Source organism: Cynocephalus volans, chromosome X (genome assembly GCF_027409185.1).
Source record: "Cynocephalus volans isolate mCynVol1 chromosome X, mCynVol1.pri, whole genome shotgun sequence".
NCBI lineage: Eukaryota > Metazoa > Chordata > Mammalia > Dermoptera > Cynocephalidae > Cynocephalus > Cynocephalus volans.
The window spans coordinates 93,274,420-93,301,818 of NC_084478.1; the positions used below are offsets into that span (position 1 = coordinate 93,274,420).

Sequence of the window (27,399 nt, forward strand, 5' to 3'; positions counted from 1 at the left end):
CTGTGGGTCTGTCTTTTAATAAAGTGGAAATGTTTAAGATATATTAAGAAGAGGCTGTTATATATGGTATTCATTTTGACCTTTTTCTATTTCCTTCTAAAAGCGTTTGTTAATCTATTAATTTGTAAGCTACAGCTTCTCATTAGAATCATTGAGCTTAGCAGTGATCATTGTCTTTAAAAGATTCCTGAGTAAAGCCTTTTAATAAATGATGGGAAGCTGTCACCTAGAAAGCACGTGTTCTATTTTTTTTTTCCAAATCATTGAAGATGTAGATAGTTACAGACAGCTTTCACCTGCAAAGAGAAGTGGCACATTGAGACAATTATTAGGATAATTCAAGAAATAAGACACAATATCCTAAACTTTCACAGTGATAATTTGTAAACATTAGAGAAAACATAATTTGGGAAGGCATGAGTTATTTAGACAAGTGCTTGATAAATTAAGTGGTATAGATCTTCCTTCACATCTTAAATAATGCCCCATACTGGATATACAAGCCTAACTAAATTATTGCTACAGTTTTTAGAATCACTTAATTCATGGAACTAAAAAAAAAGAAACTGGTTTTTTTTCTTGCATTTTAATAATTAAATAGTATCATGGAAAGAATAAAACTTTGGAATTAGATGAAGCTTGGTTCAAATTTCTGCCTTATTACTTATTTGCTATGTGATCTTTCCCATGTTAGTCAATCTCTTCCTTGCTCACTTTCCTGATCTGTGTAATTGGCATAATAGTTCTTTCATTTTCATAGAGTTGTTTTGAAGATTAAATGAGATAATGTATGTAACATTTCTAAACAGTTCTCTTTTTTCTCTTACATTGGCTCTCTCCAATGCTGAACTACAAAGTAGCAATCAAATTGTTCTAGTTCGTGGAAAATGTACATTCAAAGTAATGTAGATTAAAATTAAGAAGGCCCTTCACTATTTACAAATTGTAGTGACTTCAGTGATGATTTTCTTTGAAGAATATTTTATAAGAATTAGTTTCTGAGCTGCCTTTTATAGTTTTGAATATCTATCATGGATATCATATGATAGTGGTACTTATAATGAAGAAAATCTGTTTACAACTAATACTGGAATAACAGTTCAGAAAGTAGGAATCTTTTACTAAACTTTGCTAAATGCCAAAGTAATACAGAGCTATTAAGGCCTCAGGAAGAAAGCCAATTCATTTCAGTCATGATATCACCTAAAACTGAAGTATTATATAAAAGCTAAACAATGCCAAATGGATTTGGCTGAGATCAAAAGCCAAACCTGTTCCTTTTCTTTCATCTTCAGTGTTCCATTTCCTAGGAGTATGACCTTAGTCAAACATCTATTAAAGTTAGCTTTTGATTTCAGCCCCCTTTTGGGGCAAAAAAAAAAAAAGCCAATCTTTAAATTTTTCTTTTAGAGACAATCACTCTATTGTGTTTTAATGTTCCAGTAGTGTGTGAGTAAATAGGATTCTCTGATATATGTGATAGAAGACTGGTTAAATGGGACAATCATTTTTGTGTCAGAGACAAGAATCAAAAGGAAGCATTCTTCAGGAGCTATTAACTGGGAAAAAAAAAATTCCCCCAGGTCAGTGGAAACATGTTAACTGGTCAATCTGCTGCCTTTTAGGTCTTTTGATGAAAATGCCTTGTAATTTGATAACAGGTATCTGCTCATTTGTAATGTAATTTCCCTCTCACCAGTCATAGCTATTCCATGGTTAATCAGGGGCAAATACTTCTTTCAACTTAGATATTAAAAAAAAAAAAACTTTGTTTAAGAAATATCTTAATACCTTTAGGAAGGATTATACATTTTTCATTCTTCCTATCATCGATTAAGTACAGTATAGGGAAATTTTCATGATATATTAAAGACACAAGAGACATGACAGCACATGATGATTAGTTGATCTAAAAAGAAAAAAAACGGTGTTTGATGTAAGTGTATACATGTGTATGTGAATACTCTTTACCCATGTGTAAGATTATGTTCTAAGTATTGAAGATCTTTCCATTACCTTTATTAAACTTCTATTTTATAGAATGGCAAATTCATTAGGCATATATTTATCAAGTACAACCTGCATGTTTAACACTATTCTAGATTCTGCTAACAAAACAAAACTGAGTAAGGCTAGTCAGTGTGCTATAGCAGCCTTCACAGTGTTTGTTTTAGATTGTAAGGTGAGACCTACTTGTAGACATAATAAAAATAAAACACAGAATGTGATAAATGTGTTCACATAAATATGTCTATGTAAAGTACTACGGGAAAGTTCAAAGAAGAGAAGAATTACTTCTAGTTGTGGGAATTAAAGAAATCTTTTTCGAGTTGGTGGCATGTAAACTGTGCCTTAAAGGTTAGTTAGGCTGCAGTTGGCAGAACAGGGATAAAAGTGTTCCAGGCAAAAGAGACAAATCATCAAAGGTGTCAAGATGAGCAAGTACCAAGTTTGTATGGGTAACAGAGTGCTCAGTCTACCTAGAGTACTGGGTATGTGATGGAAAAGCGTAGGAGTTCTGCCTGTGAAGATGGGTGGTAGCAGATTGTAGGAAAGTGTAAATGCCACATTAAAAGTTTTGAACTTTATTGTACAGGCAATGCAAGCCACTAAACACTTTTGTGCAGGTGAGGCATGTGAAAATCTTGCTCTTTATGAAAATATCACTAATAAGGGGGTATAGCATAGACTGGAGAGGGGAAGAGTTAGAGTCAGGGAGATCACTCAGAAAGTTCTTCAAGAAGTCCATCTGAGAAGGAATGCAGACAAATTAAAAAGTGGCTGTGCAATCCATAGTTCCTTTTACAGAGTCAATATATACCCTTTAAACTTACATAATGTATGTCTTGGAAGTAATACTATTTAAAATCTGCTTTATAAAATTCATGTTGTGTTTGAAATTACTGATAGCAGAAATCCAAATTAAAAAGTAAAATACACTTTATCTATACAATCCTATTATTTCATGTGGAACTCCTTAAAATTCCTATGCTCCCAGTGCAATTGAAACCAACCAGAGCAAATTGATTTTTTAAATAATGCATCAGTCTTACCTGAGATACATGGTGATTGTTTAAAAAGTATAGCACATATAACTAAACTAAGATCCTGTGTTCATTACTAGGATCACCAACAGGAGGAATGGTGGTATAGATCATCTCGAAATTATAACTCTGACTCTAGAAACTCCATGATTGATGCCAATCCATATAAGTTACTACAGTCTTTCTGGAAAACACAGCCTTCCAACAATATCAAAGGCCTAAAAAAATAAAATGGGAAAAGGAACAAATCAATATGGGGTGATATTTCTGTTCTCATTTTATTTGTTCTGAACATGTACTATCTTATTCACAGGAAAAATACTCATAGAAATTTGCAGAGCTGCAAGAGTTGGAGTTTATTATCTCACCACCAAGATAGTGTAGCATTCCTAACATTGTGCTGGGCCAATTCCATCCTAATCTATCTCCCAGCTGTGTATGTTTGTTTATCTTTAGCTCTAGCAGTTCTGAGGTCAGGCATATTATTACCAAAATGTTTGAAATTCTGACTGAAAAAAGGTTAGGAAAGAGATAAATTTCTTTACGGCCTCTGTATCATTTGATCCATTTGAGTTAGTGTGTCCCTTTAGCAACCTCAAGCTGTTGGTTGCAGGTAGAAAAAATGGTTTGTATCTCTTTCTGAATTTATTGTTAATAGTACTGTGACAGAATTCAGAAAACCAGAAAGAATGTGCCTCCTTGTAAATCACCCAACCAGCCCCTATCTCCATAAATATTTTTCTTATTATGTGTGTGTGTGTGCATGTGTGTGTTGGGATGGGGGGTATGAAGAGGGATATTTCCTTCGCTGATGATCTGGCCTAATTATTTAATCTATACCTATTTTTTTGTTACCTGAGCACTAACTTATATATATCAGATTATGACACTTTTGAGCAGGGGTCAGAATTTTCCTTTGCACTTATCTATTCTACTGGGCCATAATGAAATACTGGACACTTGTAGTTCAAACGTGTCATTTTAGTGCCTTAACTGATAATAATATTCTCCACAGCAATTTAAGAGAAAATCACGCCTGTAAGATATTTTTTAATTGTTAGAGGCAATAACACCTAATCCCCAAACCCCACCCATCCTGGAAATGATACTGCTCTAAGAAGAAAGGCAGCTTTATTTAAAGTAACACTATATATAATGTAGGAGAATTCTTGTCCATGTCATTCTGACAGCCATATTTTTCTGGTCTTAGAAATTTAGAAGATGTAGTTTTAACATGAAAATAACAATAAGAAAAATTTTTTATTATATTCAACTATTAAAATGCTGGTGAGTTTCAAAGGTGACAGAATTCTTGAGTTATCACACTACATTTTATTAGGTAAAATAACATAGACTTTGAAAGATAATTTTGCTAGATACCTTGTGTCCATTGAAGACTCAAGAATAAGAGCCATATTCTCATGTCATCTATTTACTGTCCCTTGTAACTCATATAACAGTTGTTCATGTTGGTTGTTTCAGGTAGCTTCAAGTATATTAACTATACATTCTGATAGTTAATAGAGACATAGTTATCAATATTATTTCTCAAAACATGTAGCAATGTACACATATACAGTTGGCCCTCTGTATCTGTGGGTTCTGCATTTGTGAATCAACCAACCATGTATTAAAAATAATCTTTTTTAAAAAAATTGCATCTGTACTGAACATGTACAAACTTTTTTCTAGTCATTATTCCCTAAACAATACAATGAAATGACTATTTACATTGCATTAGGTATTGTAAATAATCTAGAGATGATTTAAAATCTACAGAAAAATATGGGCAGGTTATATGCAAATACTATGTCATTTTATATCAGAGACTTGAGCATCCGTAGATTTTGGTATCCACTGGGGTCCTGGAACCAATCCCTCACAGATACCAAGAGACAACAGTAATTAAATACAATTATCATATTGGGCATAATTTAGCCCTTCTCTTAAATCGCCTGTTTTCTGGAGATTGAGAATTAGTCTCTTAAAAGTTTTAGATTTAAAAGAATTAGGATTCACATTTTCTTACATATTGTACAAACGGAAACCTCTGACATGTGTCCATAAGACTGTTCATACACTTACATTAACACACCTATAGTCAACTTCGTGTACTCCTTAAGTTGAGAAAAAGAGAAGTTCTGTCACAAGATTTTCACAGAATTATGTTCAATATAACATATTGTTTGTTTTAAACAGATGATTGATGTATAGTATGCAGAAGCACAAGCTGATAAAGAATGGAACCATCAGGCAGTCGAAGAGTAAAACAACGGTAGAACTATTGGAACTTTTAGTGTTTGACTGAACCATGTTTGTCCTTGCCCACTTCTCACTATTGTTATGTCTCAGCAGGAAGGTCAGGCGGAATGTGACTGTGGGGAGAATGCAAAATAGACCTGCTACTCGAGAAGCTAACGCTAGTGTTGGGCAAGGAGCCCTTTTCTTCCTCCTGGTGTTGCTCCTTCTCAACACATCTTTGGTTGTTCTACAGTCATTTACCGGGCACCACCATGGACCCACTACTGTGTCAGGCACCTGGGAACATAAAAGTTAAGAATTACACATAGTTTTTGCCAGTAAGGAGCTTGCCGCCTTGGTAAGGGAGACATGACTAAAATATAAAATTAGTAAACAACAAGTCAATGTGTTTTTTGGGGAAGTATCTCGTTCCACATAGACACATTGAAGGCTAACAGTGGATTGAACTTCATTGTAAAGATAAGAAAATTGATTTATAAGGTAATTAAGATAGGCCTATAGCTAGCTATAGATAAATCCAGTTTTAATATCCACGCCTTCCGATTCCTCGTGCAGTATTCTTTACATCATAATTTGGGTCAGACAAGCACTATCCTTGCTATTTTCTCAGCTCCTTCTTGATGTTCTGAACTACACATTTGATTATCATAAATATGACACAGACAACATGAAAAATAAAGTTTTTTTGAGACAGTCAACATTTCAACATGTTTTGCTGGATTTTTCTTGGTCTTCATTTAAGTAATATATAAATATTTGGAATACAAAAATGTCATAGTGTTGAATAAAAACAACAAAGAATCATAGTAGTAGCTCTCTGGGGCAACAGAGCATGACAGTGGTTGAGAACCACTATCCTGAAAAGTGGAGAATTGATTGCACAGTTGATTCTCTGGCACTTGTATGGTGCATCCAAAGGAAGACCGGCTACTGAAAAGTGACAAGAGGCAGTAATCTTCAGGAAGTCAATTCCCTTTTGGGAAGGTAGTTCATTGTCAATGTTTAATATTCTCCTAGTGACGGTTTGGTACCTTTTAACTAACACAAAACACAATTGAATTTTCACCAGCTGCTGTACAGAAGTTAGCACTACCGTTTAATTTTAGACCAAAATAGATTTTTTATGTGATGCTAATTTACTATTTATTCTATTTGTAAAGAGAAACGGATAGGCATTTTTCTTCCTGAATTTGCTTTCTAAACAAAAATATATTTCATTTTACTTTATTTTGAAAAATATTGCTGGTTTTCCACTCAAGCAGAACTTACTTTCCAAAAAGCAGCAGGAGTATGTGTCTTAAAGCTGCAATGAGCAGGTCAAACTATGTGGAGACAATGAACTTCCACAGAAATTAGCCATTACTTTTTATATTAATATCCTCAATAAGAAGTCTTAAAGTGTGTCTTCCTAAACATCTTCTTATTGCCTGAAATGCATATTTTAAAAACACGTGTAATGATTAGAATCTCCTCTCCATTCTGGAAGCTATCTTAAGGCAAACTTGATTTTTGTTCTATATTTGAATTTAGCCAGGTTGTTGTCTTAGCCTGTTTCGTGTTGCTATAAAAGAATACCCCAGACTGGGTAATTTATAAAGAACAGAGATTTATTTCTTACAGTTTTGGAGTCTGGGAAGTCCATGTTCAAGGGGCCCCATCTGGTGAGGGCCTTTTTGCTGCATCATCCCATGGAGGAAGATGGAAGGGCAAGACAACACGCAAGTGAGCAAGAGGGAGCCAAACTCGTTTTTATAACAAACCTCTCTTGTGCTAACTAATGCATGAGACAGAGCCCACATGACAATCTTATTAGGCTCCAACTCCCAACAATGTTGCATTAGGAATTAAGTTTCTAGCAGGTGAAATTAAGTTTCAACATTCAACCCATAGCAGTTGTTTTCCCTTTTCCTCCCTTTTCTCTACTATTAGTGCTGTTAATATTATTTATTTTTCTTTTTTCCTTTTTTCTTTTTTTTCTTATTTTATTTTATTTTATCAATATACAATGTAGTAGATTTTCGTGTCCCTTTACTGAATCCTACCTCCCCTACCCTTTCCCCCCTCCCACCCATCAACATCATATCTGTTCGCTTGTCTTAACAACTTCAAGGAATTGTGATTTATTTTTTTTATTGGTTATGAATATTTGTGGGGTACAAAGCTAATTGTCAGCACTCGTACCCAAGATGTCATGGCCAGATCCATACTGGCAGCATGTCTGTTACCACAAATTGTGATTATACCCCATGTCCCCCACCCAGTTATCGCCCCAATTATCCCCAACCTCCTTCCCTGTCCCCCTTTCCCCACTCCACTTTGTATCCCTAGGTATGCTCTCTCCCTCTGCAAGTCCAATGCACCACTGTGGTCTTTCTTTCCTTCCTTCTTTTTTTCTTAGCTCTCACTTATGAGTGAATACATGTGGTATTTATCCCTCTGTGCTTTGATGGACGATTGGATAAGGAAAATGTGATATATATACACCATGGAATACTACTCTGCCATAAGAAAGAATGAAATTCTCCCATTTGCAACAACATGGATGAGCTTGGAGAAGCATGTTGTTCATACTAATTTGTTCTCTCTCTCACTTCTATTTAGTAGTGATCCCTGCTACAGAGCAATAACCAGATCATACAAATATAGGCATCACTTCAATTAATTACTGTTATTATTGATTTGCAAATCCAAAGTGAATTGAGTTAATGGATCAGTATTTTTTTTCAGCTTTCTTCTAAAAATGTGACTCTTTTCTGTGGGTGTCTGTCTCTAAACGTTGTAAGTTCAGATGCTAAATGTTTCACTGTATGTACTCTAACACATCTGCTATAGTCAAGCACGTTTTAAAATAAAAATTAATTTTGGTTAACATGTTTGAACTGAAACTTAAATGCCTTCTTTGAGAAATTATGGGAGAAAAATAGTCAAGAATTTGGCAGAATACCAGAAGCTAATAATCCTTTACTTCTTTTATATCCTTGTTACCAGTTTTTGATTATAGGTGATCACTGACTTGACCAAGTATGCTTTTTTTATTGTGGTACAATGTACACCTTAACCATTCTTAAGTATACACTTAAGTGGCATTAAATACATTCACGTTGCGGTGTAACCATCACCAAAAACATGAAACGCTTTACATATTTGTGTGTCATCCTTAGGCAGGGGCCATGCCATTTTTCTCTGTATTGTTCCAATTTTAGTATATGTGCTGCTGAAGCTGGCACCCAAATATGTTTTCTTAAAGTGCCCCAAATCTCTTTTTTATTTTTAAAGAAATATATATTTTTTATTTGACACATATTGATTATACATATTTATGGGGTAAAGAGTTGTATTTCAATACATGTATAAAATGTGTGATGATCTGATCAGGGTAATTAGCATTTTTATCATCACAAAACTTTATCATTTCTTTGTGATGAGAGCATTTGATCTCCTCTCTTCTAGCAATTTGAGAACATACAATAAATTATTTTAAATTATAGACGGCTAGCACTATTGTACACCACTAGAACATATGTTTCCTATCTAGCTGGAATTTTGTGTCCATTAAACAACCTCTCCCTATCTCTCCACCCCCTTCCTTTCCCAGCCTCTAGTAACCATGATTATACTCTCTACTTCTATAAGCGCAGCGTTTTTTGTTTTTGTTTTTTTAGCTTCCACATATGAGTGAGAACATGTGATATTTACCTTTCTGTGATTGACTTATTTCACTTAACATAATGTCTTCTAGGCTCACCCATATTGCCACAAATTACAGGATTTTATTCTTTTTCATGGCTGATTAGTATTCCATTAGGTATATATGCCACATATTCTTTATCCATTCATCTCTCTATGGACATCTATGTTGATTTTATATCTTGGCTATCATGAATAGTGCTGCAATAAACATGGGGGTGCAAATATCTCTTTTAAAAAATTTTTTTATTTATTTATTTTTTAAATTTTATTTTGTCGATATACATTGTGGTTGATTATTGTTGCCCCTTACCAAAACTGCCCTCCCTCCTCCCTCTCCTCCCTCCCCCCCCAACAATGTCCTTTCTGTTTGCTTGTCGTATCAACTTCAAGTAATTGTAGTTGTTATATCTTCTCCCCCCCCCCAGTTTTTTTTTTTGTGTGTGTGTGTGAATTTATATATTAATTTTTAGCTCCCACCAATAAGTGAGAACATGTGGTATTTCTCTTTCTGTGCCTGACTTGTTTCACTTAATATAATTCTCTCAAGGTCCATCCATGTTGTTGCAAATGGCAATATTTCATTTGTTTTTATAGCTGAGTAGTATCCCATTGTGTAGATGTACCACATTTTCCATATCCACTCATCTGATAATGGACATCTGGGCTGGTTCCAACTCTTGGCTATTGTAAAGAGTGCTGCGACGAACATTGGGGAACAGGTATACCTTCGACTTGATGATTTCCATTCCTCTGGGTATATTCCCAGCAGTGGGATAGCTGGGTCGTACGGTAGATCTATCGGCAATTGTTTGAGGAACCTCCATACCATTTTCCATAGAGGCTGCACCATTTTGTAGTCCCACCAACAATGTATGAGAGTTCCTTTTTCTCCACAACCTCGCCAGTATTTATCGTTCAGAGTCTTTTGTATTTTAGCCATCCTAACTGGGGTTAGATGGTATCTCAGTGTAGTTTTGATTTGCATTTCCCAGATGCTGAGTGATGTTGAGCATTTTTCATATGTCTGTTGGCCATTTGTATATCTTCCGTAGAGAAATGCCTACTTAGCTCTTTTGCCCATTTTTTAATTGGGTTGCTTGTTTTTTTCTTGTAAAGTTGTTTGAGTTCCTTATATATTCTGGATATTAATCCTTTGTCAGATGTATATTTTGCAACCATATACTAAAATCAACTCAAAATGGATTAAGGATTTAAATATACACCCTGAAACAATAAATCTTCTTAAAGAAAACATAGGAGAAGCACTTCAGGAAATAGGACTGGAGACAGACTTCATGAATACGACCCCAAAAGCACGGGCAACCAAAGGAAAAATAAACAAATGGGATTATATCAAACTAAAAAGCTTCTGCACAGCAAAAGAAACAATTAACAGAGTTAAAAGACAACCAACAGAGTGGGAGAAAATATTTTCAAATATCTCTTAGTATGCTAATTTCCTTTTCTCTGCATAAATACCTAGCAGTGGGATTGCTGGATCATATGATAATTCTATTTTTAGTTTTGTGAGGAACGTCACACTGTTCCTGTAACAGCTGTACTAATTTACTTTCCTACCAGCAGTATATAAGAGTTCCCTTTTCTCTGCATCCTCACTAACATTTGTTATTTTTTGTCTTTTTAATAATAGCTATTCTAACTGGGGTATGATGATATCTCATGTGGTTTTGATTTGCATTTATTTGATGATTAGTGATGTTGAGTATTTTTAAATTACACCTCTTGGCCATTTGTAAGTCTTCTTTTGAGAAATGTCTATTCAGGTATTTGCCCATTTTTTAATCAGATTATTATTATTATTTATTATTATTATTATTATTATTATTATTATTATTATTATTATTATTATTATTATTATTGCTCCTGAATTGTTTAAGTTCCTTGTATATTCTGGATATTAATCCCTTGTTCGATGAATAGTTTGCAAATATTTTCTTCCATTCTGATGGTTTCCTCTTTGTTGATTGACTCTTCAGCTGCACAGAAGCTTTTTAATTTGATGTAATCCCATTTTTGCTTTTGTTGCCTGTGCTGTAGAAATCTACTACATAAAATTTTTGTCCAGTCCAATGTCTTGGAATTTTACCCCTATGTTTTCTTCTAGTAAATTTATAGTTTCAGGTCTTACATTTATGTCTTTAATACATTTTGAGTTGATTTTGGTATATGGTGAGAGATAGGGGTCTATTTTCTTTTTTCTACACATGGATATCTAGTTTTCCCAATACCATTTGTTGAAAAGGTTGTCCTTTCTCCAGTTGGTGTTCTTGTAACCTTTGTCAAACATCAGTTAGCTGTAGAGACATGGATTTATTTCTGTGTTCTCTATTCTGTTCTATTGGTCCATGTGTCTGTTTTTATGCCATTACCATTCTGTTTTGATTACTATAGCTTTGTAGTATATTTTGAAGTCAGGTAATGTAATGCCTCCAGCTTTCCTCTTTTTGCTCAGAATTCCATTCTATACCTCTTTTGGAAATTCGTAATAAATATTATGCATGAAAAGCTTTGGAAAACATCTTCAGTAAAGAAACCTGGAGCTACCTGGAGTACCTAGGTTTAAACCCTATCTTCAAGGTTAATTAGCTATGTGACATTAGATAAATTATTCAGTATTCATCTCTCAGTTTCCTCATCTGAAAAGTAGGAATAGTAATGGTATTTCCCTCTTAATGTTGTTATGAATATTAGAGTTAGTAAATATAAGGAACATTCAAGAGTGTGTGGCATATGGTAAGTGCTATATAAGGTTTTTTGTGTTTGACCCAGTGTTGCCTAATTTGGCCTTGGAACTCCCTTACCCCGCCCCCCCTTTTTTACTTTTTGTTACCACCCCACTATTTTTTTTAACTGATTCTCTTTTAACATTTTGTGGAAAAAGTAATCAAATGGGTTTAGTTTGGAAAATGTTGATATAAGACAGGTTCGGTAAGACGTTTCTCTCTTGCTTTCAGTCTTTTAACAGTGATGTAATATGAGTATTTGAAGACATTATTAGACTTTCAAACTTTTAAATGCCTATTAATTTCAGAAGAGTCTACAGCAAAATAAGCAGTTGCTTGGCAACCTGGAATTTTGTTAGGCATTTCAGGCTATGGAACAACAGTTTGCTCAAAGTAGTAGCCAGCCTTTTCCTGGGCTCTGTTTTGTTTGTACTCTCTACGATGCTTTGCTGCTTGCCCTGCCAACCGTTCCTAATTATAGTTTTCCTGTCTCTGGCTCCATTCTAAACTGCAAATTTACTGCCTTATTGTTCGTCCTCCAATCTGTTGTTTTTGTAGGGCAAGTTGAACATTAGCACAGATTGAGTGTATCTTCTCTTAATATCTATCTGTAATTCAACCAAGTTTGTGAAATTTCTGTGCCAACATAGTTGATTTCTAGAGCCCACATCATTTTATGGCTTTGCCAATGTCTGGCCAAATGCCGCTGCTATCTAGTGTTTTGAGAACTTCCCATAGCTGTATTTTGTCAATCTTTCCCTCATAGTAGTAGAGCTGAGCTGAGTAATTGTTAATGTTATGTCCATCCCTGAATGGTGATTCCTAAATACCACTGTAATATTTGCTTCCCATTTGTGTAGCCTGTAACTACTCACACGTGGCTTCTCTGCTCTTTTGTTCTTTTACTCTTAGATCCTTATAGCTTTTTCCTTAGTTGCTTTCTGAATCTTTTATAGTCCAAATGTTTTTCTGAACACAGTTTACAGCATAAACATCTTCTAAAAATGAACTGAATACTACCTCTGTTTGGAAAGATTTACATCTTCCCAGTTGATTTATAGTGAATTTCAAAGCTGCTTCCACTAGATTCAATGTGGTATATCACATTAACATTTCATACCACCAGCTGTTTCATTATTCATGTTTTAGTCCATCATACTTGACCCAAAGTAGCTTTGAATGCAAATAAACAAGCCAACGCACTAAGTACTTGATAGGTAGACTGAAATCATGTGGCAGATCTAAACTGCCTTTCATTTTCTGGGGAGATATTATTAATTGCAATGCCTTGATTGTTAATTTAATTAAATGTTATTTTAAAATATAAAACCGTATTGTAGTGAACTGACTCACTATTTCATTTAATTAATTGTAAACCTCAAGATTTGATTACTTATAGTTCTCTTTTAGTTAATTTACTTGTTCACAGTTTTGACAGAAAAGCTTTCAAACTAATATAAAGGGATAGGCACAGTATAACCAATTAGGAAATTGTAAATTGACTTACTTTTGTTCAGATTCTGTTGAGAACAGAAACTCACTATTTTTTTTTTTTATAAATTTTATTTCAAGCCATGGATTTTTTTTTCCACACTGCTAGTTATAGGACTTAGATAACATAAGGTCGCCAGTCTAATGCTTGTTTACTCGTGAGAAAGGAGTACAAGAAAAATTTCTTTTTAGAACATGCATGTATAATAAAAAACCATAGGGGTTTAGAAAACTATATAGTACAAAGTAAATCTAGACAGAATCATTGCTTCATAAAGGACCTTAAAAACAATCTAGTTCAACTCCTTCATTTTGTGTACTAATAAACTGAGGCCCAGAAAAGTTATATGACACAGTTTCTCCCTTGTTGTGGTCAGTAACCTACAGCATTTCTGCAGATCCATTTTAGAAAGTTTTTAAGACGTTAAAATCGAGATTATGAATGTGGTCATTAGTAGACAAAGCACTTGGGCAAAAAGTCAGGAGACATGAGTTTTCCTCCTAACCCTACCATTGACTTGCTGTGTTATCTTAAGCCCCTTCCTCACTCTTCCTCTCTAGGACTCAGAATTTTTAATCAATAAAATGCACAGGTTGGTCTAGTTACATATTAAAGTTTTCCTGACTCTTAACAATTTTTGAAAGATGGTAGAATAGATGATACCCAGCGTCACCCTCTCCCACAATTAACCAATTTACAACTATGAAAAAGCAACAACTCCCAAGCTGGGACTGCTGGAGCTCAGGGAAAAAGGAAGAGAGACCTATGGAGTTCATGAAGGCAGGAGAAGCCACGTGAGAGAAAGAAAGGACTGCTCCCACCATTTCGAGCCCTGACGACTTCAAGTGTGGCCCTGGTGAGCACACAGAGCAAGAGCTGGCAAAAGCTGCAGCTGTGCCCTTTATATGAAGTTGCTTGGAGGCGGCAGGGGCAAAGAGGGCCTTGGTGGCCCCCAGGCTAGCAAGAACACTAATGGGGTTCCTGTGAATCCACAAAGGAGCGAGGGGCCACACAGACAATGGAAAAAAGGAGCCGCTCAGAGGCCGGTGAGTCATTGCAAGGGACCAGCACATGGCCCATGGGAAGTGTTTTGAGTGTGGGCAGTCAGGGATATGGGCCCACCAGGGGAACACTGGGGCACAGCATGGACAGCTGATCTGTCCTCCAATCAGCTCAGGACCACTCAGTTGAGACTGGTCAGGAATATAGAACTGCAGGGGGTCCAGTTTGCTGAAAAAACTCAGGCCCAGACCAGAGTTTCCACACAATCTAGGTGTAGTGGATCTCACAAGACCCAGAAGTGCTTACAAGGTCAACAATTAAAACCTGAACTGCACAAAAAACCTTCCACAGAGATTCAGCAGCAATTTAGCTTAATCACAGGGCTCAGGTGCTGGTTCCCACAGGAAGTTCTCCCATTTTGAAGTACGCAAAGGACAATCAATTAGATCCAATGCAGTTTAAGTGGTGGAAACAGCAAGGAATCCAACATAGGACTGAAATAAAAAACAAAACATCCACAGATCAGAGACAACGTTTTTATATTAACCAGTAAAGGTCTACCACCACCAAAGAAGACCTATAAAACCTGAAAGAACCAGAAGTCCCCCGAGCTCCTGAGCTGGGTTGGTGCAAGGGGCCAAGGGCCTCAGCCATGCCCCCTCTGCATCCAGCCCAGTGATGATCAATGAGGTACTGCTGGGAGCACCCTCGGCTCCCGAGCTGGGGCAATGGGAGGCTGAGGGCCTCAGCCATGCACTCTGATGTCCACATCTAGCCCAGGGACGACCACTGCGCTGCTGCCAGAAGCACCTCAGGCTCCCAGGGTAGGGGGGTCCAAGGGCCTCAGCCACATCTCCCCAAAGTCCACATCCAGCCCAGCCACAACTGTGCTGCCACCAGAAGCCCCCTGGACTCCCCTGCTGGAATGGGGGGGATGCCATGGGCCTCAACTGTGCCCCCCACTTCCTCCTCCTTTTACGTTATCTCCCTCCCCTTTCCTCTCTCCCCCTTCCCTGAACTGCTCTGCAACATCTTAGGATGTAAATAATAATAATAATAATAATAATAAATTAGTTAATTAAAAAGTGAACTTTTGTTAGCACTCTAAGCCTGAAGTTGGACCTTGTATACTTACTAACAATAATAATAGTCATACACACACATAATTATGACATGAGCATTTTTATATTTTATGTTGAATTTTAGGTTAAGAAGAGGTTGTGAAAAGAATAGACAATGGGGAAAGGGTAGTCTCTTCAATATATGGTGTTAGGGAAACTGGATATCCACATGAAGAATGAAACTGGACTCTTACCTTCACCAAACATAGAAATCAACTCAAAATGGATTAAAAACATAAACATAAGACCAGAAACCATAAAACTAGAAGAAAACATACAGAAAAATCTTCCTGACATTGACCTTGGCAATGATGTCTTGGATATGATACCAAAAGCACAGGCAAAAAAAGCAAAAATAGACAAATGGGACTACATTAAACTAAAAAGTTTCTGAACAGCAAAGAAAACAATCAACAGAGTGAAAAGGCAACTTGTGGAATAGGAGAAAATATTTTCAAACTATATATCTGATAAAGGGCTAATATCCAGAATATATAAGGAATTCCTACAACTCAATAATAACAACAACAAAAAACTGGTTAAGATATAAGTAAAGGAACTGAATAGACTTTTCTCAAAAGAATGCATACAAATGGCCAACACTATGTATAAGAAAAAATGCTCAACATCACTAATCTTAAGGGAAATGCAAATCAAAACCACATTGATATATCACCTCACACCTGTTAGAATGACTATGATTAAAAAAAAAGATAAATGTTAGCAAGGATGTGGAGAAAAGGGAACCCTTGCACACTGTTGGTGAGAATGTAAACTGGTGAAACCGTTATGGAAAATAGTATAGAGGTTTCTCAAAAAATTAAAAACAGCTACCATATGATCCAGCAATTCCACTTCTGGGTATATATCCAGAGGAATTGAAACCAAGATCTTGAAGAGATATCTGCATTCCTATGTCCATTGCAGCATTATTCAGAATAGCAAAGATATGGGAACAACCTAATATCCACCTATGGATGAATGGATAAGGAAAATGTGGTACACACACACATGAACACACACACAGTGGAATATTATTTAGCCTGACAAATGAAGGAAATCCTGCTATTTGTGAAAGATGGATAAATCTGGAGCACATTATGCTAAGTGAAATAAGCCAGACAGAAGGACACATACTACATGATACCACTTATTTAATGAATCAAAAATAGTCAAATCCATAGAAGCAGAGTAGAATGGTGGCTGCTATGAACTGGTGGGTAGGAGGAAACAGAGAGCTTATTAGTCAAACGGTACAAAATTTCAGATGTACAAGATGAATAAGTCCTAGAGATCTACTGTACAGCATAGTGTTTATAGTTAGCAACACTGTATCACGTACTTAAAATTTTGCTAAGAAAGTAGATTTTATATTAAGTCTTATCACACACACAAAAATAATAACTAAAGTGGGTAAGAAGAAACTTACGGAGGTGATGGATATGTTTATGGCATAGATTGTGTTAATAGTTTCACAAGTGTACACTGATCTCCACACTCATCAAATTGTATATATTTTCAGCCTTTTGTATGTCAATTGTACCTCAATAAAGTGTTCTTTTAAAAAGAGAAATAGCAAACCAAATAATTTAATAAATATATTGTTAATGATAAAAAGAAGAGGATGTAGAGTACTACAAGAGCTGTACATTATAATTTGGTCAGTAAATAGTGACCAGGCATTGAGCCAGTAACGTTACTAAGTGAACAAGAATGTAAGGTACCAAAGTCACAGAAGCAAATGCTCAAATATGTGTAAAAGCAAAATGTGAATGTTTTACCAGCAACACTAAATCTCTGCCTTCCCAAATCTATTGAAATCATTTAAACATATACAGTTTGAACCCAATATGTTATTTGCACATTCAGTGACTGAAAAGGACAACTTTTATTCTTCTAGATGTATGTATGGATATTTACCTATAATTGTAGCACTTTCACTTTTAAAGGCATATTTTCATTCTCATTAAACTTACCATTTCCTAATTGTCTGATGCAAGCTGAAATTCTGGTTCCCAAGTAAAATTCAAGCAACTCGCAAATCAGCTTTAAGTACTGCCCTCTATATGTACTATTCCAGGGCTACATTTTGAGAGCTTGTGGCCAGGTGCTGATTTGCTGTTTTAAATCCACCAGTGTTACACTGAGAAACATCCCGAGGATAAGAATTTAACTGAACGGTTCAATAAAAGGTCAAATTGCTATCCAAAGGTCAAATAAATCATATCTTTTTTCTGTCATAACATAGTTGATTGCACATATCTGTGGGGTGCAGAGTTGAATATCATTACCTGTGTGCAATATGTGATGCTCAAATCAGGATAATTAGTACATTCAGCATTATACAATGTAATCATTTTTCCTGGCCGTTTACCAATTCTTCCCTTTCCCCCTTTTCCCTCCCTCTTTCCCATCTCTGGTAACCTCAGTTCTGTTCTCTCCTTTTGAAAGTTCAACATATTATTGTGATTGTTTTATCTTTCTTCTTTTTTAAAAATTTATTTGCTTATTTTTTAACTCTCACTTGTGAGCGTGGACATGTGGTATTTTTCTTTGTGTGCCTGGCTTATTTTACTTAACACAAATTTCTCTAAGTTCATCCATGTTGCTGCAAATGGCAGTATTTCATTCTTTTTCATGGCAGAATAGTATTCCATTGTGTATATATACCACATTTTCCTCATCAGATGAGGGACATTTAGGTTGGTTCCAAATCTTGGCTACTGTAAACAGATCTGCAATAAACATGGGGGTGCAGGTATACTTTGAGCATGATCCACTGTTTTTCTGTGCTTGTGGTTTTATCTGAAGACATAAAAATTCATGTGCTGTAGTGAAAACCAAAAAAAATAGGATTTAAGGGTTTCATAAGTTTAAAGTCACTGCAATACAGACCATGAGGTGATATAGAATATGTGAGTTATAGGGCAGGCCTCTAAACTTTAAATCAAGCAGAAGGAGATACAGAAATAAAACTAACAAAACATGACTGTATATGGTGAGGGAATCTTATCCTTTAGAGATTTTTATTAGCTCATGTTTAAGCAATTTTAAGACTTTAACAAATACATCTAGGTTCCATCAGGAAACCTGAACTTTCGCTCGATATCTTCCCCTAAATAACTGATCTATGACAGATGACCTCCTTATCAGGCGATGGTTCCTAAATTTCTTTGTAGTGCTATTGTTTTATGATTCTTTACTACCTTAGTATTACTTTCTAAATTTGCCCACTGACTTTTTTTTCAGTGATGTCATACAGATAACATTTGCTTACAATAATACATAGATATTGGAACTTCCCATTTTTTCTATGAATTAAAATAAGTAAGGACTCTGGCTGATCGATTCTCTTAACATCATTGTATGAGACACACATTTTATCTAGAAATCCCTGTCTATCAGATGGTTTATTTTGTCAACTTTTATTTTTCATAGAATAAGAAGTCATATATTGTTCACAGAAATCCATTATTTACACTACAAATAATGAGTTAACTATTAATTCAATGATTATCATAGTCAGGAACCAGTTCTGAGGAGCTGATATAAATTCTGGAAACATGCACTGAAATAATTTTGATTATGAGGCACTCAGCCTGGCAGTTCTGAGCAGGGTCCCTTTGTTTAAGTCATTGTCATCATATTTTATTACCAGACTTCTTACCCTTGTGAGTTGGACAGATCATTTGGGGAACTGAAATTCAGTAAATCTAAATTAGATATGTCAAGAAAATTTCTGGGACCATCTAGAAAATGTAGAAATGTATATCATCAGTATAGAGACTAAAGCTGTACTGAAGACTGAACAAATAGGATTTAAGGTTTCATATCCTCTCTTTGCCATGATTTAGAGATAAGCTAATATGGTGAAAAGTTTGCTTCATTATGAGTTTTCTTTGCATTGTTAAGAGTACAGAGTGGCAAAATAGAACCTAAGCTATTCTTCTGAACATACACAGTTGTATGTTCTAGGCCATATTTACTTCCCCTTAAACCTTTGATAAGGATTCAGCCTACCTCTTAGAATCAGGATCTTCTAGTGGCAGTTATGTTTTCTTTTTGGAACAACCAATATCTGCCTTCTTTTCCTTCAGTCGCATGTGCATGGTAGAATGGATTTCACTGAATTCTGAATTACTGCTTTAAAATCTGCCAGATATTTTTTTTTCCCTTTTTGGCCATGGCATACCAGTGCACCAATAAATAGTGATTTGGACATTACCTAAAAATAATTAAGTTGATTTCACTAGACATTTTGGGAAACATTGTTGGAGTATGGATTATTCTATTTTTAGTACAGATTTTCTTATATATTTTTGTGGTGCTGCCTGATATAGACTTCCTAGGAGAAAGAAAGAATTTCAAACTCACTTTTTCTCTGTGGTCATTTTCCCCCTACCTCTTTATACTACTATGTGGAGAGGATTTTTTTTAATAACTGCTTTATATTGATACAAAAAAATGCAAAAAAGTATAAAAATATATAATTTTACTATAGGGGCTGGCTGTAGAGGTGGTGGATTAGTCCATTTCTGTTGCTTATAACAAAATACCTGGAACTGGGTACTTTTTGTGAAAAAACCTTATTGCTTACAATTTCTGAGGCTGTAAAGTTCAAAGTTAAGGGAACACATTTGCTGAGGGCCTTCTTGGTGGTGGCTTTACAGCAATGCAGGTGTCTCACATGGCAGACAATGGTGGAGCAGAGAGAGATAGATAACTCCTCATGCACTCTCCTTTTAAAGCCCTCAGAATCACGCCCCTGACCACCATTATTAATCCATTCACTACGGGATGGTCGTATAATCTAATCACATCATCAAGGCCTGACCTTTTAATTGTCTTATTAGGATTTCTCACCCTCTCAACCCTGTAACTGTAGGAGCCACATTTCCAACACCTGGAACTTTGGGGGACAAAATTTAAGCTTCAATGAGTTTAGGAGGGACATTCAAGCCACAGCATGTGGCATGCCATGTTTTCATTTATTTGGACCCTCAGTGTATAATATGAGGAGGGTAAAAGAGTACAAAGGCTACCTGAATTCATTTCCTCCCCTCCCCTTCCTCTCTAAGCTGACTGTCACAGGCAAGACAGTCCTTAAGCAGAAAGGCCAATGAGGATATGTACTAGAAAGGTGTTCCTTCTAGCATTTTAGAGTGTTTCTTCTGAAAATGTTGTTTCAGATGGAATTTAGTACACTATGAGTTCTGTCTAAAACAACAGTACAAGGTTTTTAGCAATCACTAGAATACATTAGCAAAAGTCTTCGATATTTTCAAATAATTTTCATTTTACTATCTTTGTTTTAGTGTGTGTGTGTGTGTGTGTGTGTGTGTGTGTGTGTGTGTGTGTGTGAGTGTGTGTGTTTTGAGTAGGGGATCAGGCCCATATTCAATCCTTTTCTATATTTTCAAACTGTCCATTGTAAAATGAAGGAATGAAGAGTTGAAAATTACTTTGTTAAAAATATTCATAAATTTGACTTTGATTTACTTTTGGTTTGTACTGTGCAGCATAGCCCTGTTAAATAAATGTAGCTAGCTTTCAATTACATTAAGAAATGGGCCCCATTTTAAAAGGGATGGTTCTGGTTTTAGGTATAACAGCTGCAGCAATGGCTGAGGCGATGAAGCTGCAGAAGATGAAACTTATGGCTATGAACACTCTTCAGGGAAATGGAAGCCAAAATGGGACTGAATCAGAGCCTGATGAACTTAATTCTAACACAGGTGAGCATCTTCAGGAATCGCAGTCAGGTGACTCTTTCTGTTTTATTTGCGAGTGGGAGAGAGAAGGGATGGGGGCGAGGGGAGAATAATATGTGTACTTTGATTATAAACAGTTACTCCAGAAGAATGCTTAACCCTATTGCTAACTTGTACACTGAAACTAGAAAACCATAGTATGTCAGAATCCTATTTTGGAAACATTTAGTTATTTCCATTGTTTTGTTGCCATGGAATTAAATTCTAATTCTTATAATGCTATCCACTGCACTCTCTTCTTGATAAAGGCTGCTCCACTCCAGCTTCACCCCAGGCTTCTCACTCCATATTCTCTAAATAATTTACCACTGAAAGGCAAAGCTGAGAATTCAGGTTGGCTGGGCTGCAGTCTTTTCAGCTGGAGTGTTATTTCCTTAAGTAAATAAAGGTGCTGGCACACTCCAAGCATTATTGACAGGGGCTAAAGAACAGGGAGCAGGCAAAGAAGGACAGATGGAAGAAAGGGAGAGAAGAGAAAGATACCTGTGGGATAGCATGTCTCCTTCCTTCATACTTCTTGTTTTTCGTCCTTTACACTGTGATAATTGTATATTGGCCTTGATCATATGGCCGTTCAGATCTCTTTTGGAAGTAAGTGGGCTTATAACTATGCACATACATGAATGAATGGATAAATAAATAAGTAAGTTTTAATTGTAGTGAAGAATAATAAGAGGCAACCAATAATGTTCTTAGGAGCCACAGGTTTTCCAAGCTAACTCTGCAGTTAGATTCAGTGTAATGTGATAGGTAGATTGGTAGCTGCCTTACCTCTCTTCTTCTACGCTCCTAGAAATTCAAGCATGGTGGGGCCTTATTTTTGAGGGAAATGTGAAGCAGAATTAAAGAGAGAAATTATTGAATCAAATTGGCATGAGAAAATACTGTGACTTTCATACACTCTAGATCTCTTTATCTAAAATTGCAATGTTCATGGTGAATTATAGAATAACAATTGCTCTCCAAACAGTGCTCACAGTACTTTATTTCTACATAGCCTTGGTGCAATTTATTGGGTAATCAAAGAAAAGTGCACATTTTTACTGGATTAACAGTAAATGGAAACAACCCATAGATACGACTAAAATTAGAACTAAGCAAAGAATAACAACAACAGTAAGAACAATTTCCAGTTTCTATGCACTAAGATTTTTACATTTATTCATTTAATTCTTACCAAAATCCCAAGGAAAGGGCATTTCCAATACTCCCATTTTACAGACCAGGAAACACAGGTACAGAGTGGTTCAGCTTTGCCCATAGTTGTAAAGCTAGTAAATTGCAGACCTAAGTTTCAATCTCATGTCTGGTTAAGTCCAAAGTGCTCTTTCCACATTCCGCCTCCTCTTCAATGCTGTTTTGTAATGCGAATTTGACTTTATCAAACCCCTGGAGTAAAAATTTATAAAATAAGGATACATTGAGAAAACTGATGATCAGTTTCCAGGTCCTAATTTCTTTTAACTCATACTGGCTTTCAAATCTTAAAGTATCTTAGACCAATATTTGACAGGAAGCCTGTTGTGATTCCATGTTATAAAGGAATGTTCTGTACCAATAAAAATTAGTGAGAGCTCAGGCAGTAATTTCTGTAATGTTTGTCTTAGGGATACCAGTTTCTGAAAAAGACTTTCTACAAAGTTTCTATGTTTCTCTTGTATAACAAGACATCATTAAATATTTTGAGAGGTATATTAGTAGCCTAATTTCTAACTTACCAAACAGTTAGTAATTTTTTCTGGCTAGGTATAACCTAGCCTAACTCCAGATATGCATCATTATGATAAAAGAAAACTTCCATCTATATGGTATATGATGTTATACTTTGTGCTATAGAAATAGAATGATAGTAGCCACTGTCCTTGACCATGCAGAAATTGCAATCTAATTAGCCTTATCTTCATGTAATGAAGGGAAGTAGACTTGAAATAATAATAATGATATTATCATTTGTATATAGATTTAAATAGATTTTCTGAGGTTTCTCAAAGTCTGGGTAGATGAAATCCCTTCTCTACTAGAAAATAATAAAATACAGTTTCACAAGTGATCATTTTAAAATGGAAATTTGCCCCCCTGCACTGTTGGGAGGACTGTAAATTAGTACAACCATTATGGAGAATGGTATGGAGGTTCCTTAAACAACTACAGATAGAACTTCCATATGATCCAGCAGTCCCACTGCTGTTGTTACATCCAGAGGACTGAAAAACTTCAGGTAAAAGAGATACCTGCACTCCCATGTTTATTGCAGCTCTATTTACAATAGCTAGATGATCGAACCAACCTAAGTGTCCATCAATGGATGACTGGATAAGGAAATTGTGGTATATATGCACAATGGAATACTACTCAGCCATAAAAAAGAATGAAATTTTACCATTTGCAGCAACATGGATGAGCCTGGAGAAAATTATTCTAAGTGAAACAACCCAGTTACAGAAACAGAAATACTGCATGATCTCACTCATAACTGCGAGCTGAATCCATAAATAAACAAATGAACAATAGAGACAGAGAGGAAGAAAGAAACAGCAATCATAGTAATATGTTGAACTTTTAGAAAACTAGAGGTGGCAAAGTGGAGGGGAGTAGGAGAAGGAGGGGGCTAATTAGGAATTGGTCAATGGACACAAAGAATGATTAGGTATTGTAATGATGAATAAGCTAACTATACTGATTTAACCACCACACATTCTACACAATTATTGAAAATCAAAGTTGTACCCCACATATATGAGTGGTACAAACAACAACAACAAAAAAACAAACAAACAAAAAAAAGAATTTTAGGTCTGAAAATTTTGGGTAATGTGGGGAACTAGTATGTCTTTGATGCCCTTCGGGTCTCCTATCTCATGATTTAAACTGAGATCAAAGACTTGGCTTGATTTCTCTGGTTTCTATTTTAATCTACTTTATTTATTTATGTATTTTTTATTTTATTTTTATTTTTATTGTGAATATTCATGAGATACAAAGCTGATTGTCACCCCTTGTGCCCATGATGTGAGGGCCAGATTCAAATTGGGGCCACACCCATTACCAGAAATTGCATTTGTAGCCTGTGTCCTGCACCCAATTATCCCCAACCACCCTCCCCCTCCCTTTGCCACCCTCCCCACCCCACTTTGTAGCCCAAGGAATGTTCTCTCCCTTTGCAAATCCAACACACCACTGTGGTCTTTCTTTCCTTCCTTCTTTCTCTCTTAGCTCCCACATATGAGTGAGTACATGTGGTATTTATCCCTCTGTGCTTTGTTTATTTCACTCAACTTAAGTGTCTCCAGGTTCATCCATGTTGTTACAAATGGAAGAATTTCATTCTTTTTTATGGCAGAGTAGTATTCCATGGTGTATATATACCACAGTTTCCTTATCCAACCATCCACTGATGGACATTTAGCTTGGTTCCATGTCCTGGCTATTGTAAACAGAACTGTGATGAACATGGGAGTGCAGGTATCACTTCGACATGATCATTTCCAGTCCTCTGGGTATGTAGCCAGAAGTGGGATTGCTGGATCGTATGGAACATCTATCTGTAGCTGTTTGAGAAACCTCCATACTGTTTTCCATCATGGTTGTACTAATTTACAGTCCCACCAACAGTGTAGGAGTGCTCCCTTCTTTCCACACCCTCACCAGCATTTGTTACTCACTTACTCACTGTTTTTTTTGGTTGTTTGTTTTGTTTTGTTTATTATAGCCAGTCTAACTGGGGTGAGGTGGTATCTCAGTGTCATTTTAATATGCATTTCTCTGATAACTAGTGATGTGGAGCATTTTTTCATGTACATGTTGGCCATTTTTACGTCTTCTTTTGAAAAATGTCTATTCAGTTCCTTTGCCCATTTTTTAATTGAGTTATTTGTTGTTTTTTTAGTGTATAATTGCTTGAGTTCTTTGTATATTCTGGATATTAATCCCAGATGCATAGTTTGCAAAAATTTTCTCCCACTCTGTAGGTTGTCATTTCACTCTGTTGATTGTTTCCTTTGCTGTGCAGAAGCTTTTTAGTTTGATATAGTCCCATTTGTTTATTTTTTCTTTTGCTGCTTGTGCTTTCAGGCTCATGTTCATAAAGCCTGTGCCCAGACCTAGTTCCTGAAGTGTTTCACTGATATTTTCCCTTAGTAGTTTTACAGTTTTAGGCCTTATAGTTAAGTCTTTAATCAATTTTTCGTTGATTTTAGTGTATGGTGAGAGATGCATATCTAGTTTCATTCTTCTGCATATGGATATCCAGTTTTCCAAGCACCACTTGGAAAGGCAGTCTTTTCTGCACTGTAGATTTTTGTTGCATTTGTCCAATATCAGATGGCTGTAAGCCTGAGGGGTGCTTTCTGGTGTCTCAATTCTACTCCACTTTTCTGAATGTCTATTTTTAAACCAATACCATGCTGTTTTGGTTACAATAGCTTTGTAGTGTAATTTGAAGTCAGGCAGAGTTATGTCTCTGGCTTTATTTTTTTTTCTTCCTCAAGATTACTTAGTGCCTTCCAAGAAAGTAAAAGCAGCAGATAATATTTCAAGGGAAATCACACTTAACAGTTATTGGCATGGTCATCCTGAATGCTTGTGGTTCAAGTAGGACTGGAAAATTACATATTTAACCCAATAAAGCACTACATCTTGGAGAATCACTAAGACTTTATTTATATGGTAGTACCAGATCCAAACAAGCAAAGGAAAATCAGTCAATTCTGTAATAATATTCAATCAAGTGGGTTGTGAGGTATTTTATGAGGAAAACACATTGAACGTTTTCACCATTTGTATAGAAGTGAGTGTCAGATTATGATCTAATGCAATTATTTTCAGCATTCTTACCCAGAATTCCAGTTGTATATTTGTAGTGACTAGCAGATAATAGATATTCCCTAAAAGGCAAGTGTGTGAATAAAATAAAGTTTGGATAGTGACCATTTCTAAGCTACTCTATGAAGATTAGAGTAATTCTTGAATATAATTCTCAAAAAATGATTTTTCATATTTATTAAGCCTCTACAGTGTACAGTATTCCAGCAGTGAAAAAGGAAATATGTTGCTATTCTGAGAAAAGAAAACAAAAATCACTGGATTACAAATGTTTATGATCTAGGAGAGGAGATAAAACAATGAATCAATATATAAAAGACTATACTCTGAGATGGGATGTGATAAAAGCAACAAGAGGAACAAAGTATTGTGAGAATATAGAGAACAAAAAAAATCTCCTAAGAGAATTGGGAAGAGATTCAAGTGTAGGGTGTATCATTTAAACTGGTCTTTGAAGGATGTGAAAGAGAAAATTCAGAAAAAGGATGGCTTTGTTTTTTTTTGGTCTTTTTTGTGACCGGCACTCAGCCAGTGAGTGCACCGGCCATTCCTATATAGGATCCGAACCCGCTGCGGGAGCGTCGCTGCGCCCCCAGCGCCGCACTCTCCCGAGTGCGCCAGGGGCTCGGCCCAAGGATGGCTTTGAATGATGTGTTAAACTGACATTTTTTGCCAGTCATAGTGATTCTCAGATCCCTTAGACCATCTCTAGGAGTTAGGTAAGAGCTGAGGGTATGGCCTGAGGAAATGCTATGTTTGATGACTAGAAAATCTTGATTAATTGCATTCTCGAGTTAACTATAAAGCACCTGTTATTATAATCTTATTGACAATGATTTCTAAAATTAAAATTTAGAGTTCTAGGTAACTTGAGATAATTAAGTCCAATACCCTTATACTACAGATGATGCTTGAAAGATGAGAAATTGGCTTGTTGTCACACATTTAGGTAACAAAAGAGTTGGCACTAATTTATAGTTTCTTCATCTTTCTGCTACAACATTATGCCTATAATGTTTGAGTAGATTTCCTAATACTTATAGTCTAAGGTACACAATGGGATTTCTTTCTTTGATATTGAGTCTCAATCAATAAGATTAGAGATGGAGATGTAAGCTGGTAAAGGAGACTGTCCTTAATTTGGTCTGACCAAAGTTCTGTTCACAAGGTAGGTACCAGACCTCAGGTCAGATCTAAACTAAATACAAGATCTACTCTGGGCATTACTATTTTAACTATACCTCTGAAAGGCTTTCTTTCTTGATATTATCTTCTTTCTTTTCAATTACGTGAGATATAGAAAACAAATGTTTCACTTGGAGTTCTGACACTGTGTCCAATTAATCAAGCCTTAAAAATCATGCTAGACCCACAAATATTCCAAATGATTCAATATGATTTAGAATTTTCTATCATTTTTAAGTATAATCTTGGTAACTGATTCCAGCTCCC

General features: G+C 35.8%; 1 protein-coding gene and 1 non-coding gene across 2 annotated transcripts in view; one reads left to right on the top strand and one right to left on the bottom strand.

Annotated features, from left to right (window-relative positions):
* Positions 1-27,399, top strand: part of DACH2 (dachshund family transcription factor 2) — a 551,156-nt gene that overhangs the window by 389,169 nt on the left and 134,588 nt on the right. The window contains exon 4 of the mRNA XM_063084695.1: positions 20,959-21,090. Coding sequence (XP_062940765.1) covers positions 20,959-21,090 — 132 coding nt within the window. The remainder of the gene's footprint in view (positions 1-20,958; positions 21,091-27,399) is intronic.
* Positions 8,427-8,533, bottom strand: LOC134368775 (U6 spliceosomal RNA). Its single transcript, XR_010022484.1, has one exon. It is a non-coding gene; the product is annotated as a U6 spliceosomal RNA (small nuclear RNA).